Below are 18,068 nucleotides of genomic sequence, written 5' to 3'. Positions count from 1 at the left end.
GTTGCTTAGGATACCTAAGTTTTTTCCTGGCAGCCCCAGTTGTGGGAGAAAATGAAGAAGGAGCTGTTGATGTGTCACGTTCCGCTTCAGCTGACAGTGTGTTCACCAGCAGGTCTTTGCACCTCTGCAGGCTTGTGTCGGCCGGAAAGAGAGACACCACATAGGCTTTAAACCTAGGATTGAGCACGGTGGCCAAAATGTAGTGGTCTGATTTCAACAGATTGACCACCCTGGAATCCTGGCAAAGCGAATGAAGGGCTTCATCCACAAGTCCCACATGCCAAGCGGAATCGCTCCGTCTTAGCTCCTCCTTCACTTTCTCCAGCTGCTTCTGCAAAAGCCTGATGAGGGGAATGACCTGACTCAAGCTGGCAGTGTCTGAACTGACTTCACGTGTGGCAAGTTTGAAGGGCTGGAGAACCTTGCACAACACGGAAATCATTCTCCACTGCGCTTGAGTCAGGTGCATACCCCCTCCTTTGCCTATGTCATAGGTGGATGTATAGGCTTGAATGGCCTTTTGCTGCTCCTCCATCCTCTGAAGCATATAGAGGGTTGAGTTCCACCGCGTCACAACCTCTTGCTTCAGGTGATGGCGGGGCAGGTTCAAGAGTGTTTGCTGGCGCTCCAGTCTTCGGCACGCAGTCGCTGAATGGCGAAAGTGGCCTGAAATTTTTCGGGCCACCCAAAGCGTCTCCTGCACGCCCCTGTCGCTTTTCAGAAAATTCTGCACCACCAAGTTTATTGTGTGAGCAAACATGGGACGTGCTGGAATTTGCCCAGATGTAATGCCCGCACAATATTGGTGGCGTTGTCAGATATCACAAATCCCCAGGAGAGTCTAAGTGGGGTAAGCCACTGGGCGATGATTTCCCTCAGTTTCTCTAAGAGGTTGTCGGCGGTGTGCCTCTTACTGAAACCGGTGATACACAGCGTAGCCTGCCTTGGAACGAGCTGGCGTTTCTTAGATGCTGTGACTGGTGACGCTGCTGCTGTTGCTGCGTAAGGTGATACATCTACCCAGTGGGCTGTCACAGTCATATAGTCCTTAGTCTGCCCTGTTCCACTTGTCCACATGTCCGTGGTTAAGTGGACATTGGGTACAACGGCACTTTTCAGGACACTGAGGACACTCTTTCTGACGTTTCTGTACAGTCTCGGTATCGCCTGCCTAGTGAAGTGGAATCTAGACGGGATTTGGAACCGGGGACACACTACCTCCAGCAATTGTCTAAATCCCACTGCACTAATGGCGGATACCGGACGCACGTCTAACACCAACATAGCAGTCAAGGCCTCAGTTATCCATTTTGCTTCAGGATGACTGCTGTCGTACTTCATCCTCCTCGCTAAGGACTGTTGGAGGGTCAATTGTTTAGTAAAAGTAGTGGTGTTCCTACTTCCTCTCTGGGATGATGAACGACTCCCAGCAGCAGCAACAGCAGCAGCGGCAGCAGGAGGCGTAGCAATGCAGGATCCTCCGGAGGAATCCCGGATAGGAGAGTCAGTCATGCCAGTGACATGGCCTGCAGGACTACTTCCGATCCTGACTACGGAGGAAATTGACGAGGAGGGAGTTGACGGTGTGATTTGCAGGCGCTTGGATACAACAGGACAACGGGATTTAGGTGTCCCTGGACTGCTTACGGTCTGAGCCAAAGTTTCTGAACTTGACAGTAACTTATTATGAACGCGCTGCAGGTGCCGTATAAGGGAGGATGTTCCTAGGTGGTTAACGTCCCTACCCCTACTTATTCCACCTTTACATAAGGTACATATGGCAAGACAGTTGTTGTCCGGATTTGGATAGAAATATTGCCAGACCAAAGAGGTGGAATGTTTGGTCTTCTGCCCAGGCATGACCGTGATGATCTTTTTCATCCCACGGACAACAACTGTCTCCCCCGGAGCCTGATTTAAACAAACCACATCACCATCAGAATCCTCCTTGCCAACTTCCTCCTCAGCGCCAGCTACACCAGTATCCTCATCCTGTTGTACTTCAACAGTGACATATTCAATTTGCATATCAGCAAGTGGACTGTGGGTGCTCCTTTCAGCACTTGCAGGGGGCGTGCAAATGGTGGAAAGAGCCACCTCTTCCTATCCAGTGCAGGGAAGGTCAGGCATCGCAACCACCACCACACTTGGACTCTCCTTGGGGATTTGTGATATCTTCTTAGAAAGCACAGTTCTTCGCTGTGCTTTTGCCAGCTTAACTCTTTTGATTTTTTTAGTGGGAGGAGGGCTTCCATCGTCATGTGAAGCTGAACCACTAGTCATGAACATACTAGGGATCGACCTTAGCCGTTCCTTGCCACTCCGTGTCGTAAATGGCATATTGGCAAGTTTACGTTTCTCTTCAGCTGATTTAAATGTTTTTTTCAAGGTCATTTTCCTGAACTTTGTCATTTGGGATTGTATGTGCCCTCTATTGTGACATTGGGCATCGGCCTTGGCAGACGATGTTGATGGCATGTTATCATCTATGTCATGACTAGTGGCAGCAGCTTCAGCACTAGGAGGAAGTGGTTCTTGATCTTTCTCTATTTTATTTTTATCGGAGAAAGTTTGGTCCTCCATTTATGTTATATCGATTTGATATATACGTGCTGCTAAACACAGAAAATATTTCTTTATTTTTGCTGGAGAGTAGTGCACTTTGTGGGTTACACCAGCCTTTAAGAAATGAGCCAGCCGGCTCTTTACTTATGGGACACAGGCGCACGCTTGGCGCTGCTCCTTTGTTGATGCACGTGCGGCTACTGCGCACACAATTCACAAACAAAGAAAATATATATTTTTTTGGTTTGGACTGGAGTGTACTTTGGGGGTTACAGCACCCTTTAACGGTCAAGCCAGCTGGCCCTTTACTTATGACACAGGCGCACGCTTGGCACTACTTTGTTGATACACGTGCGGCTACTGCGCACACAATTCACAAACACAGAAAATATATATTTTTTTGGTTTGGACTGGAGTGTACTTTGGGGGTTACAGCACCCTTTAATGGTCAAGCCAGCCGGCCCTTTACTTATGACACAGGCGCACGCTTGGCACTACTTTGTTGATGCACGTGCGGCTACTGCGCACACAATTCACAAACACAGAAAATAATTTTTTTTTTGGTTTGGACTGGAGTGTACTTTGGGGGTTACAGCACCCTTTAACGGTCAAGCCAGCCGGCCCTTTACTTATGACACAGGCGCACGCTTGGCACTACTTTGTTGATGCACGTGCGGCTACTGCGCACACAATTCACAAACACAGAAAATAATTTTTTTTTTGGTTTGGACTGGAGTTTACTTTGGGGGTTACAGCACCCTTTAACGGTCAAGCCAGCCGCCCTTTACTTATGACACAGGCGCACGCTTGGCACTACTTTGTTGATGGACGTGTGGCTACTGCGCACACAATTCACAAACACACAAAAAATATTATTTTTTTAGCACTTGGGGGGAGCACCCCTGATGGACAGAGCACCCCCTGGACAACACTACAGCACCCCTTTAGGACTGGGACACTGCACAGGACTTTGGAGTGGACACAGCCCCTATGGAGAACTGACTGCACAACACAGTCCAGCCAGCCCCTATGGACTTTGAAGTAGTGGACACAGCCCCTATTAACAACAGCAGCACAGCACAACACAGCCAGCCCCTATGGACTTTGAAGTAGTGGACAACAGCAGCACAGCGCAGCACAGCACAGCACAACACTACTCTGCACTACACTACACTACACAGCCCAGCCAGCCCTAACTCCCACCCTCCCTCTTCACTGTCCACAGCCGAGTGAGAAAATGGCGCCGATGCGGGTACCTTATATAGGTTCCAAAACCCGCGAGACTCGGAAGGCGGGATGATGACGTTTTGCCTCGATTTCAGATCCGAGTCAGGCGGGAAAAGTCGAGCCTGACTCGGATCTGCTTCGGATCGGGGGAGCTCGGGGGGGTTCGGATTTCAGAAATCCGAACCCGCTCACCCCTAGTTATCAGCTGTGTTTCTTTATAGACCACAAGCTGATTACAGAGAAAACAAATAGTTACAGTATAATAGAAAATAATAAAAAACAAACTTATGTGCACGCTGCACCCAGGAATCGGCATGGTCCTTCTGTGACACCCAGTCAGCTGATCTGTGCCGTCAGTTGCGATGCCAACCAGGACTTTAGCTGATCACACAGATCAAAAATATGTATGTATATATATATATATATATATATATAAGCTGCAAGTTTAAATGCATTGATCAAAGTTGCTGTGAGCTTTAAACCAAGATAGCATACCCTGAGTTTAACACTAACGTGATGGCTATGTCCATGTTATAATTCTGAGCAATAGAGTAGGGACTTGCAGTAAAGTGGGGTCCCGTGATGGGGGCTGCAAGCTTAAATGCATTGATCAATTCATGAACCAAAACCCCACTGTTTATTATGTTTATTATTAGTATTGTTAGTTATTATGGTGAGTGCAGAGCCCCTGTGATTTCTATTTAAACAATCTGGTCACATACCATGTTGCACCCCAAATCTAGGAATGGTGAGTGCCGTGGATTAGTGCTTTTTATATATATATATATACATATATATATATATATATATATATATATATATATATATATATATATATATATGATGCCATTACCACCACCCCATATTTAGATAATGAGTATATGAAAGCAGTCTGTTTTCCCTTCCCCAAGCTAATAGCATCATAATGATTGTCACTGCTAGCTTGGACTGATGATGCTGTTCTTTCAATAGAACAGAAGAGCTAGTGTGAGCCAGATGATGACTTAATACTTTGGAGGGTCTGTATTCCATTATTATTCCATTATTTAGGTATCCTTCTTAATATGTCCTTGTTAGAAACTGTATTGCTTTACTGTTTTTTTGCCTTGATATGCTAAAACTTTAGCTTGCTCTGTAGATTACCAGTGACAATGAATTGTTACCTGTTGTGTCAAAACCCCTTGGGATGAGACCAAAGGTTTCCTTGAGGGGAATGTCATCTTCATTAGCATTGGAGACGTTTGGTGGGATAGATCTACGACCTGTATAGCCTGGAGCTGGAGACTTCTTTTTGTCCACATTAGTTGCTTTTGGCTCTGACATTATGACAGTCACTGAAACAAAAAAAACTATCTGGTCAAAGACTATCATAAATTGAATGTCTAAAGTGAACAACTCGTACATGTACATTACACATGGCTCAAACTGTGTTTTGGAGATGAATCTCACGTATCTTTAGTGGAATGTTCTTTTACAATGTCACAGCTGCTACAAAAACTACACATCTATAAATCTATTCTTCGGTCTTTCGAAAAGGACAATGCGATATTAAATTAAATTTGTTGAGTATATTCTGGAATTTTAATGCAGATCCTACTCAGGAGGAAAAACAACAACAACAAATTTAGCAGAAGACTTACAGGCAATCATTGAACATTAATGTCAGTAAATCAGATATGACACTATCCCATGTAAACCCTCTGAATTGCCCACATTCTGGTGGTATCAGCTCCCTTCAAGGGAGAGGAAAACAAGACCGGCACATTCTGCAGCTGCATTAGGAGTTTGGAACTTCGGGTTTTCTGGACTACACAGCTCAAACTGGAAATATAGAATTCCTGGTTTTCCAGGTCACCCAGAGCCAACAGGAAGTCAGCAGCACAAGAAGAGTTTAAAACTCTCATCTGCCTGATGCTCTTTGCACTGATGCTGAATAGCAGCTAGTTTAGTAGGCCAGAGTGTTGTAGTGCCCGGGACCCAGAGCTATGCTGGGAGAGCATGGCCGATTGTGGATGCAAGCCACTGCTGACTGCTAAGCACAAGGAGTGCTGGAACCTTTTATGTTAATTTGTTTATATGTGTTGTATGTCTGTGTTTCCAGGCCTAAGCCTGAGTATGCTAGAGTGTAGTGTCTGGGAGATGTATGTACAAGACTTGCCCCCTATCTCACTGGTGAGGCTCAGAAAGCCTATGCTGATTTGTCCTCTGCTGTTGCAGAGAAATATGACCTAAACATAGAAACATAGAATTTGATGACAGATAAGAACCACTTGGCCCATCTAGTCTGCCCCATTAATGGCAAAAGTGCCATCTGGCCAGGTCAAGCCTCACTCCTTCTGGAAAAGCACAACACTTCCATGAATGGGCCCTATTACCAGGAGTCCCAATTCGGAAGCAGGTTGCAGAACTCGCCAGACTTGGGCGAAGTTGGCTCCAGCCAGAAGACTGCACTCCCGCTCAGATTTTAGAGATGGTGGTTACTGACCAGTGTATAAGAACCCTAGGGCGGAATATGCAGTGCTGGGTCATACACACTAATCCTCAGAATTTAGAGGAATTAATTACAGTATTGGAGCAGTATGAGACCGCAGGAAATATGACAAAGATGATAGAAAAGAAACCAAGGAATGGGCGACCCATTAAGATGGCACCCCATTGACCTGTGACCCCGACTATCATCCCTCCACAAGGAAACACCACTGGAGATGCCAAGGTCATTTGCTATGAGTGTGGAGAGCCAGGTCATGTAAGGCGGGACTATCCCAGACCTTTTATGTTAATTTGGTTATTTGTGTTATATGCCTGTGTTTCCAGACATAAGCCTGAGTATGCTAGAGTGCAGTGTCTGCTGCTACTAAAAGATACTGCTTTAATGAGTATCTGCCTGACTTAAGTCCTCATTTCTACACCCTGTGTTACAATATATATATATATATATATATATATATATATATATATATAGTGCTTTGTTTAGACCGGCACTCTGGAAAACATAATTTTAAATACCTGGGTGCCCTCCCCGGGAAGTAAATCACCTGCAATCCAAACTCCAAAACAGCGGGCGGCACTCCTCGGCTTTCTCATTCTAAAATCACCACATTGGCAATAAATACCAAATGTGGTGATTTTTGAATGAGAAAGCCGAGGAGTGCCGCTCGCTGTTTTTGAGTTTATATATATATATATATATATATATATATATAAAGCGCAGAAAGGAATGCACTCACCAGGGCTTCTCTTCAGATTATAAACAAATGTTCTGGCAACAAATTTTATTCAGAGCATAGTTACGTGGTCACATGGTCGACGTTTCGACCTCACAAAACGCGGTCTTCATCAGGACACATTGAGACAGAGTACAGGACACACATACAAATATCCTCCATCTCCACCACCTTAAATACCCTAGGCGATAATTCCAAAGTCTAATCCCACCCCCTGCGTCCCCCCGGGACCGGAAGTGACACTTGCGGGGCGGAAATGGCTTAATGTGCATATTTCACACTATGTATAGCCGCCAGGCTTACCTCTACAGCACCATCCACGTGCGCTGAAGCGCTGGAGTTAAAAATATAATTGCATCCATCCAGTGCAAGGTCGCACTGCTGCGGACTTCCGGTTTGCGTTCCAGCAAAACCGGAAGTCATGCGTTCCACTCATCCAGCTGGGTCACTTCCGGTGTGCACCCTAAACTGTTGGAAAACTCAGCTTCTGACATAGGTACCTACAGAAAAAGCACCCGACTTTGGAATTATCGCCTAGGGTATTTAAGGTGGTGGAGATGGAGGATATTTGTATGTGTGTCCTGTACTGTGTCTGTATGTGTCCTGATGAAGACTGCGTTTTGTGCGGATGAAACGTCAACCATGTGACCACGTAACTATGCTCTGACTAAAATTTGTTGCCAGAATATTTGTTTACAATCTGAAGAGAAGCCCTGGTGAGTGCATTCCTTTCTGCACTTTATGAAAATTTTTGATACCAATTGGATGTCATTGAATGGAAACCCCAGGCTTTTACCTACTGTTTGGATGTGAGTGCTGACTTACTCTGAATATATATATATATATATATATATATATATAACACAAAGAGATTACATGCACAAATGACTTCAAATCCAATATAGTCCTTATTCCAGCCCAGATTGATGTCAGTGCAGCACCTTTCTAATAGCCCCAACCTCAGGCCAAGTTCAACATGTAAAGGAAACACAATAAAGGGCGCACAGCGTGAGTGTAAAATTAAGAATACACTTACTTGCATCAATGCTCACATACATCAGAAGTTTGCAGTATTCATTACCAATCTGGACTTTGTCAGGGGGTCTGATGATGCTGAATACAATTTAGTGTGCTGAGGCACATCCTTTCAGTTTTTTTTGTTTAGTATGACCCCTCCCTTACATGCACCTGAAGAGTATTGCCAAATTGATTTAGGCAGCTTCCACTTTGTTATGTTTGCTGTTTTGAGAGGCATAGATGGAACCAGCATTTGGAGGGCATGCTGATTCCTATAGTGCTAAATGGAGGTCCCAGGGCCTGGCTCTCAGTTTGGAAGTATTTCTGTATGTGCCTTTTTTCATGAGGCTTTACAATAGACAATTACATGGTCCAGGAGTGGGTACTGTTATCATGCAGTGTTGGGACCACCAGTTATCAGAGAAGCCGTGAAGTTGGCCTGGTGGCTTACTATGTATTTGCAAATGCATGCAACAAATATCTCTGAAATTCTATTACCATATAGTTTTTTAAGTATTGTTGCAGGTACAATTTAGTGTGTCGGGGGACATCTGGGGACACCCCCTTTCTGTTTTTTTTTGTGTAGTATGACCCCTCCTTCATGCACCTGAAGAGTATTGCCAAATCGATTTGAGCAGCTTCCACTTTGCTATGAATGCTGAATACTGCAAACTGATGTATGTGAGCATTGATACAAGCAAATGTATTCCTGATTTTACACTCGCGCTGTGCGTCTTTTATTTTGTTTCCTATATATATATATAGGGATGAGCGGGTTCGGTTCCCTGAGAACCGAACCCACCCGAACTTCGGGGATCCGGGGCGATCCGAGCCCAAGCTCGGATCTCCCTGTCTGCCCCGGATCCCTCTCCTGAGGCAAAACCTCGAGATCTGCTGTCGGATCTCGAGGTTTTGCCTCGAGCGGCCATTTTAAAAAAAATGCCTTTGCTTTTAATGGGCAAAGTGCTGATTGGCTGACAGAGCCGTCTGTCACGGCTCTCAGCCAATCAGCATTATGGTGCTCATTTGCATATAGCACGGACTCGTGAGATCCGTGCTACATGCATCTGTGTGACTGACAGTGACACAGAGCACAGATGGGTCAGTGAGACCCGTCTGTGCTGCTGTGTATTTCTATGACACAGATGCACGCACGGACCAGGAGATCCGTGCTACTTGCATCTGTGTCATTGACACAGCAGAGCAATGACAGGTCCGTGAGACCCGTCTGTGCTGCTGTGGTAAAAAAAAAAAAAAGAAACCTGTGTAAAAAAGAAAAAAATGGCGTGCCCCCCCCAAAAAAAGAGCAACCAGCCCCGGGCATTAGTGACCCAGTGCTGGGTGTACTTAAATACAGAGGACAAACGATGTAGGGGTCCCCTGTACTTAAGCACAACCAGCACCGGGCTAATCAGAACCAGCGCTGGTTGCCAAAATACGGGGGACAAACGACGTAGGGGTCCCCCGTATTCTGCGCAACCAGCTCTGGGCTCTGATCCGGTCCTGGTTCTGGAAATACAGGGGAAAAAAATTAGTAGGGTTCCCCTGTATGTTCCAGAACCAGCACTGGACTTTTTCTAGCGGGGGGCTGATGCCACAGCCAGGGGAGCCCTTTCACCGGGCCCCCCAGCCGCAGCATCAGCCCTGACCGCTAGTCAGCCCAGGCCGGGGATCCCTGGAGAGCTGGGGACCCCCCCAATAATGGGGTCACCCTCTCCAGGGCACCCCAGGCCCAGGCTGATAGCCCGGGGCTATCCCCGCCACCCCTGGTGGCGGTGGGTGGCGGGTTGATTGTGTGGTGTGGTGTAAATAAAGAATATCAAACATTGTGTTTACAAGTAGAACTGCAAGTCCCAGCAAGCCTGCCCTGCATGCTGGTACTTGGAGAACCATAAGTACCAGCATGCAGGACATTAAGGGCCCACTAGTACCTGTAGTTCACCTGTAAAAAAATGTTTAAAAAAAACACAGGACACACACACCGTGACAGTATAAGTTTATTAAACATACATACATACACACACACACACACATGTACACATACTCACCTATGTAACCTGTAGCATCGGTCCACTTGGGACCTGTGAAAAAAAACATACTCACCATCTCCTATGCGAGGTTCTGTCCTCTTCGTTCCAAAGTAGGCATCCCCGGACTTGGCAAAAAAACAAAACGAAAACGCGATCCACGAACTTAGTACCGTTCTATAGAACGGTACTTCCCGAATGAGAGCTTAGCGGTGGGGTATAACCATGGAAACCCCGCTGCTAAGCGTTCATTGGCTGAGAGAGGTCATCTCCCGTCTCTCAGCCAATGAACGGCTCCCTCCATTGTAGTCAATGGTGGGAGCCGCAAGGTTATTAAAGTTTACCCTGCGGCTCCCACCATTGACTACAATGGAGGGAGCCGTTCATTGGCTGAGAGACGGGAGATGACCTCTCTCAGCCAATGAACGCTTAGCAGCGGGGTTTCCATGGTGATACCCCGCCGCTAAGCTCTCATTCGGGAAGTACCGTTCTATAGAACGGTACTAAGTTCGTGGATCGCGTTTTCGTTTTGTTTTTTGCCAAGTCCGGGGATGCCTACTTTGGAACGAAGAGGACAGAACCTCGCATAGGAGATGGTGAGTATGTTTTTTTTCACAGGTCCCCTATGGATACTTTACCGGACAAGTGGACCGATGCTACAGGGTTACATAGGTGAGTATGTGTACATGTGTGTGTGTATGTATGTTTAATAAACTTATACAGTCACGGTGTGTGTGTCCTGTGCTTTTTAAAAAAATTTTTTTACAGGTGAACTACAGGTACTAGTGGGCCTTTAATGCCCTGCATGCTGGTACTTATGGTTCTCCAAGTACCAGCATGCGGGGCAGGCTAGCTGGGACTTGCAGTTCTACTTGTAAAGACAATGTTTGATATTCTTTATTTACACCACACCACACAATCAACCCGCCACCCACCGCCACCAGGGGTGGCGGGGATAGCCCCGGGCTATCAGCCTGGGCCTGGGGTGCCTTGGAGAGGGTGACCCCTTTATTGGGGGGGTCCCCAGCTCTTCAGGGATCCCCAGCCTGGGCTGACTAGCCGTCAGGGCTGATGCTGCGGCTGGGGGGCCCGGTGAAAGGGCTCCCCTGGCTGTGGCATCAGCCCCCCGCTAGAAAAAGTCCAGTGCTGGTTCTGGAACATACAGGGGAACCCTACTAATTTTTTCCCCCTGTATTTCCAGAACCAGGACCGGATCAGAGCCCAGAGCTGGTTGCGCAGAATACGGGGGACCCCTACGTCGTTTGTCCCCCGTATTTTGGCAACCAGCGCTGGTTCTGACTAGCCCGGTGCTGGTTGTGCTTAAGTACAGGGGACCCCTACGTCATTTGTCCCCTGTATTTAAGCACACCCAGCACTGGGTTACTAATGCCCGGGGCTGGTTGCTCTTTTTTGGGGGGGTGCACGCCATTTTTTTCTTTTTTTACACAGGTTTTTTTTTTTTTTTTACCACAGCAGCACAGACAGGTCTCACTGACCTGTCATTGCTCTGTGCCAATCACACAGATGCATGTAGCACAGATCTCCTGGGTTCGTGCTACATGCAAATGGGCACCATAACGCTGATTGGCTTCCTGTCTGCCACTGCAGTGCCACTCCTAGATGGGCCACGTGTTTGTGCCGCCCACTTGTGTCGCTTAGCATAGTCATCCAGCTACCTCGGTGCAACCTTTTGGCCTAAAAACAATATTGTGAGGTGTGAGGTGTTCAGAATAGAGTGGAAATGAGTGGAAATTAATGTTATTGGGGTTATTAATAGCGTAGGAACTAAAAAAGGCCCATTTTATGTGATTTTAGCGGTTTTTTTTATTTTTTAAGAAAAAATCCAGATCCAAAACACAAAACCCAGAACCCAAAACACGGAAGGGTGGTTTTGGCAAAACCAATCCAGATCCAAAACACGAAGAAAGATCCAGATCCAAAACCAAAACACAAAACACGAAAAGTGTCCGGTGCACACCCCTAATATATATATATATATATATAGAATGTAAGCTCTCACAAGCAGGGACCTCTTCCCTCATATGCTTCTCTCTACATTTTCTTCTACTCCTTACTCCCATTAGGGCACCCCACACATGACTGCCAACTCCCTGCTGTTTATTGTGAGTGTTTTATTCACTATTGCAGCAATGTATATAAATTGTGTCCTTGTCATGCGCTGTAATGTACTGTAAGTTACTTGTTTCTTGTTCACTTATTGGTTTTATGTACTATGTAAGGTGCTGCAGAACACTTGTTGCGCCATATAAATAAAGGATAATAATAATAATAATAATAATAATAATAATATATATGCATATAGTCAATGAAGCTGAAAACACACTTCTGTTCAGCCCCTCATATCTTTTACAATGACTTAAATTCTCCACCATGGGTAGCGATTACAAGACTTTCATACTTGTTTGCTGAAAACCGTCTTATTAGCATAGTAGCTACATCCAAGTCGCTATTAATATATAGGCATTTAGGATTTAGGATCGGTATTTTTGTTGCAAAGGAATAGTATAAAGTCACAGATTAGGCACAATGAAGCGTGGTGCGATGCATGGTCCGGCTCAACTGTATTGCTCCTCAGTCTTTTACCTTTTTAACCAGGTAAGCACCTGAGTTGCACACAACATCTGTATGCCGTACTAACGCCAGTGTCCAAGGTTCTCATGCATTGTCACATTAGTGATGCAAATAAGATGCATATTTGGCACAAAGTGTGTGGCGAGATGCATAGTGGCGCGGCTTAGTCGCAAAGTCTATGATGAGCCAAAGGGGCTATTTGGTGTGATTTGAAGATATGTGTATGCAAGCTGGTGCCTATCAGTATCATTTGTATAAATGAAAGTAAAATTTATACTATTTCACATCTTATTTACTTCATAAAAGAAAGATTAATGCAGCCTTTATATCTTATGACAGATTTTCATGTCTTGTTCATTCGCATACTGTATTAGGAAGACTAAGGAATGCTCTATATACTGTAATTTACTCCTTGTAGCTTCCACATCTGCCTTCATCTGATAAAGTTGTGTCCATGCAATAAACAGCAGTAGCTAATCTCTTGTAAAACCATGATCACATGCTGCACAAAGCTGCACACTTTTTAAGAGAATTCTTTCAAAGAACACTGGGGAAGCTGTATAAAGTGCAGTGAAACAAACAGAGCTATGTAAAGTATGAATTCAAACATTTTACAATGTTGTTAAAATTAGAGCTTTATGAAGATATTCTGATGAAAATAACCGACATAATAAGCTGACTTGACATACAGTAAATCTTCTGACCTTGACTTAAATTATATTAAACATATTTTAAATTCTATTTTAAATGTGTTCCCATGGTTTTGTTCAAATACATTGAAGCTTTGTAGCTAAGACTGTTATTTTTTTGTGTGGAGACACTATGCCCTGAACACCCACTGACTTGTCACATGTCAAGAAGCACAAATTGTTAACAAAATAAAATACTGCAAAGGTCATTCACTTGGGGCAAACTCTGCATTTATCAATTCTCCATGCCATTACAACGCTGGTGTGTAATGTCTCCAGATTTCTATTTCTTTCCCTGATTACAAAAAAGTCTCCCACACTAAAGTTTTAGACATTTTATAAAACATGGCAGCATAAAACCAGGCCATGGCAAAAAGCCCACAAGAGAGTTCCTGCATGAAGTGGCATAGTGCTGTATAGTGCTGTCACTGTCATTGTTTATTATACAGTAGTTGTACATGCTGTCATTTCTGTGAATTTACGAAATTTACCAAATCTGGTGAGTGACAATAATTTCATAAGCCAAAGTAGTTGAAACTTAAATCATAGTATATATAAGTAAATCTCTGTTCTTTAGGATTAGCATTATTTGTGTTTAAAACTCATGGTTCAACACCCACTATGTTTTCTATTTCCAATACCACTAAAGGCTTGCATCAGGAAGCCATGTATTCATGTGGTCATTAGCGACGAAAGATTTTTTTAATGACAAATGTGCTTAACAAATATATAGCTTGTGATTACAATTATATTTATCAGTACAACATGTGATGATTAATAAACCAAAGCTGATGACCATATGTGGCAATAACTTAAGTGTATTAGTACCTTTTCCTCTTGTGATTGCTTGTGTTGGTTTCCTTCATCAGAATTAAGACTGTCTTGTAACATTCTCTATTTCAGAGACAGCCCTCCCCCTCCCCACCCCTTTTACCACCACGGTCTCAATAGTTTCACTTCCCTCTGATCTCCACCCATTCCAGATGGATAATTATTATCACATTGCTCTCCTTGCTTTCAAAATAGGCTTCTATGAATAATGTGGTCCATGTCTGTAAAGAGGAACCATATGACAGTTGTTGTCACAAACAAGACAACTTTTGTTCTTCTGGCAAATACTTAAAAAATATGTGTATATTGGAATACAGCAACATGACATGTTCGCACTATGCGTGATATTAACACATATTATACTGTGCATATAATAATGATGCTAAGGCATACAGTCAACAGAAGTTCTAATATAATAAAAGCATTCAATGATTATAACAGAAAATTATTTTAACATTAAATTAAATATACATCTCACTTGAAATAGATCAGATGGTATGTACTGTAAGATGTGTACTAATAGAATGATACACTCAATATAAGAGTTAATACTTTTAGAACAGTTAAATTGTTTTGTCATATAAAGCTGCAACATGTGTTGACATTATATACTGTACATCAATTAAACTATAATAGTAGTAGTAAAAAGAATAACAATGAAAATAATGTTGATCTCTAAAGAAACTCTTTCATTGAGCTTTATGTGAGTGTGTTTCACCTGAAAAGTAAAAGAACTTTATAAACTGAATTTACTGAAATTGGTTAGAAATTGAACCTTCTTCATTAAAATTCCAATGTGTTAGGATTATTTCAAGGTAGATTTTACTGCTGAATCTAGAGCATGTTTTTAATGCTAATCTTTGTTTCTACAGTATAAATGATAGAGCTGTTGGCATTTTCACAACTGGAATGAGGAATCGTAAATTCTACAGCGGAGCAATTTAACACATGGCTGCTACATTTTACCATAATGTTAGCTAACAGCCTGCTACTGTGGAATTTCTAGTTATATAGTGTGGTGGTGCGCACCATTGTCATTATTCTGTAAGAAAAATATAACTAAAAATAAAAGATTGCTAAAAAGTGGATTTGCCAGTGTATTTGCACAGGTCCAATGCTGATGATTACCATCCTATTCTGCAAGGTTTAAAATAGGTTTAGGTCAGTTTGTTTAACCACTTATTCAAGTTATTCTTTTTTTTCTTTATAAGTTTGTCTTTAGTTCAAAGTTGTTTTTTCACATCAGCAATAGTATAATAAGGAAAAATTGAGTAATTTGTGCTGTGGTTACTAGAAACATAAAACATCTGTTTTTCACAGGAAATGAAATTCAATTAAATAATTTAAAAAAATGTAAATTATTAACTACTTATTTAACAGCGTATGAAGGAGACAGTTGAGGCTGCTCTGGCCGTGCTGTAAATGTATGGCATTTCAGTAGTAACATGATGTGTTATGTCACAGCTAACAGATATGCAATCATGTTTAGTAAATGCAGACAGATGTGTCCTCATACACTATTGCTATTGCTAAACAGCCCTTCTTGGCGCACCAGGTCTGTGCAACTTGGCTTGTGCTGAGCATCTTTTTCACTTGTTTTGCGCTCTAATGTGCATCTTAGTCGCAACGCGATGCAACAAACCGCTTCACGAGACTTCACTGATTGATTTGATATGCAACTAAGGGCCGTATTCAATTAGTTTTGCACCTGCGATAAAGTTTTGCCTGCCGGACTTTCACCTACATCGTAGATTTTAGCCGCGGAAACTTATCATGTCCGCCCCCGCTATTTTCTGTATTCAAGTCCAAAAAATGCAAAAACAGTGACACGTGAAGTAAGAGGCGAAAAGTGGTGTCAGAATCGGGGAAATCAGCCATCCGCTTTTCGCATACGCGGAAAGTCAATGCAATGTAATAGGCAAAAAAAGATTCTGAATAGGTGGAGAAATTAAGTGCAAAATTTTTGTTTGGGGGTGGAAAGGTTGGGAAACCACTCAGAGCCCTTGGGACAGCCACCCAAAGGACAACTGTGTCAAAAAATTCCTAAAAAAACGTAAAAACACTTCAAAAAAGTACTTTCAATTTGGCGAATAGTGGGGACGCGCACAATAACTTTCCGTGTCCAAAAGACGTTATGTAGGCGAAAAGTCCATCAGGTGGAACTTTATCGCGGGTGCGAAACTAACTGAATAACGCCCTCAGTCGCGCACATATATAAAAGTGTCCCATATCAAATTAATCAGTGCAATCTCGTGAAGTGTTTTTTCACAATGTGATGCACTTTTGAGTGATAAAGATTAGACATGGGGATATATTACGCTAGGGGATATATTTACTTAAGTGTGGGTTTATAGAAGTGGAGATGTTGCCCATAGCAACCAATCAGATTCTACTTAACATTTATCTAGCACCTTCTAGAAGATAATATCTAGAATCTGATTGGTTGCTATGGGCAACAACTCCACTTCTAAAAACTCGCACTTTAGTAAATATACCCCTAGGGGAATGAGGACACATCTGTAGGTTTGTAATGTATCCATTGCTGTAGTTGAAGTCCCTCAACACTGTAAATAGTTATATGTGCAAATGTTTAAATAAATGCATTGTAACAAAAACATGACTGTCTTAATCTCATCTGAAGATAACAATAACTATTTTTCCCTCTTCTAAATCAATTACCTCATAAATTACAAAACAATAAAGTTTTTTTCTTTGAACGTTCTCTTCTACTATTGTTATTTTCAGGTCATTATAGTAAAGGCCTTTTAAGTGTTATTGATATTTAAAATGTATTATTTATATTTAAAATTATTTTCATTGTTATACCAATTAGGACATTTGTTGGACTCAGTAGGTAGACATTATCGTCTGCACAAGGGAATGGTCTTCTCTGTGGTTTTCCACATATTATACAATACATGTAGGAAGGAAACGTGTAGAGGAAGTGATTACAGTATCTATAAAGAACAGGCTTCTTACCCATCAGACAAAAATGGAAAAGCATGTGCACTGACAGATATCAAACAAATAGAAATACATGGAAAACAGAAATAAATAATCTTTACCTGCAAAAAAAAAAAAAAACAAATTCAAACACTTAAATGTGATCATCATAAAGCTGGTGTGACTTTGCAGACCCTTTTTTAAGGGACACCATGCTAACAATGCAGGGCTGGCTCCAGTGGTCGGAGCACCCTGTGCCAGTCCTCTACACTGCGCCATATCTTCATGCGCGGCTGAAATGGGGGCATGGCCTAATAAACATAAGCCATGCCCCCAACATGACGTTATTAGGAGGCGTGCCTGCCTCCAAATAATGTCAGGCTGGGGGGAGCCTCACTAGCTGGGCTTCCTCCAGCCCCTCTCCCGTCACTGAATGGATGTTGCGCGCAGCATCCATGCAGAGTCTCCGGGGTCCGGCACCGCTGCACATCTGCGGCGGTGGGTGTCCCCAACCTCCCGATTTGACCATCCATGGGCCACTTCGGCTCACAGGTGGAACAGAGGGATGTTGGTAAGGGGTGCACCGTCTATGGGTGGCGCCCCTGTGTGACCGCACAGGTCGAACACCCCTAGAGCCAGCCCTGTAACAACGAGATGGTTGTGTTCTGCAAAGTATTAGAACTTATCCTTGAGTACCCCTATTGGGGCAAATATGTATAGTCTATAGTCTAGTTTGGGAAGTAACTAGAAATGTGGGCACCCCATAGCAACATTTTGAAGGCATCCCCACATTTTCTTCAGTCATTTATTTTTATGGACCAGCAGCCCACCTCTGCTATGATGCCCGCCATGCCTAGAATGCTGCGTAGCAGGAATGGCATTCTGGAACATCAAAGTGTTTGTGATCACATAGCAAGGATCTCATTAAATGCAGATACTGCAATATTATTTAA

General features: G+C 43.3%; 1 protein-coding gene across 1 annotated transcript in view; it reads right to left on the bottom strand.

The window, feature by feature from the left end:
• The window catches only part of F13A1 (coagulation factor XIII A chain), a 205,196-nt gene extending 190,960 nt beyond the window's left edge, over positions 1-14,236 (bottom strand). Inside the window, exons 1-2 of the mRNA XM_088471783.1 lie at positions 14,170-14,236; positions 4,956-5,126 (exon numbers count right to left, since the gene is read on the bottom strand). Coding sequence (XP_088327909.1) covers positions 4,956-5,115 — 160 coding nt within the window. The 5' untranslated portion in view covers positions 5,116-5,126; positions 14,170-14,236. The remainder of the gene's footprint in view (positions 1-4,955; positions 5,127-14,169) is intronic.
• Positions 14,237-18,068: the final 3,832 nt, after the last annotated feature.

This window comes from Taudactylus pleione, unplaced genomic scaffold (assembly GCF_031769625.1).
Source record: "Taudactylus pleione unplaced genomic scaffold, aTauple2 ptg000116l, whole genome shotgun sequence".
Taxonomy (NCBI): domain Eukaryota; kingdom Metazoa; phylum Chordata; class Amphibia; order Anura; family Myobatrachidae; genus Taudactylus; species Taudactylus pleione.
The sequence above is the reverse complement of the archived record's forward strand: the minus strand, read 5'-3'. Positions and strand labels throughout refer to the sequence as shown.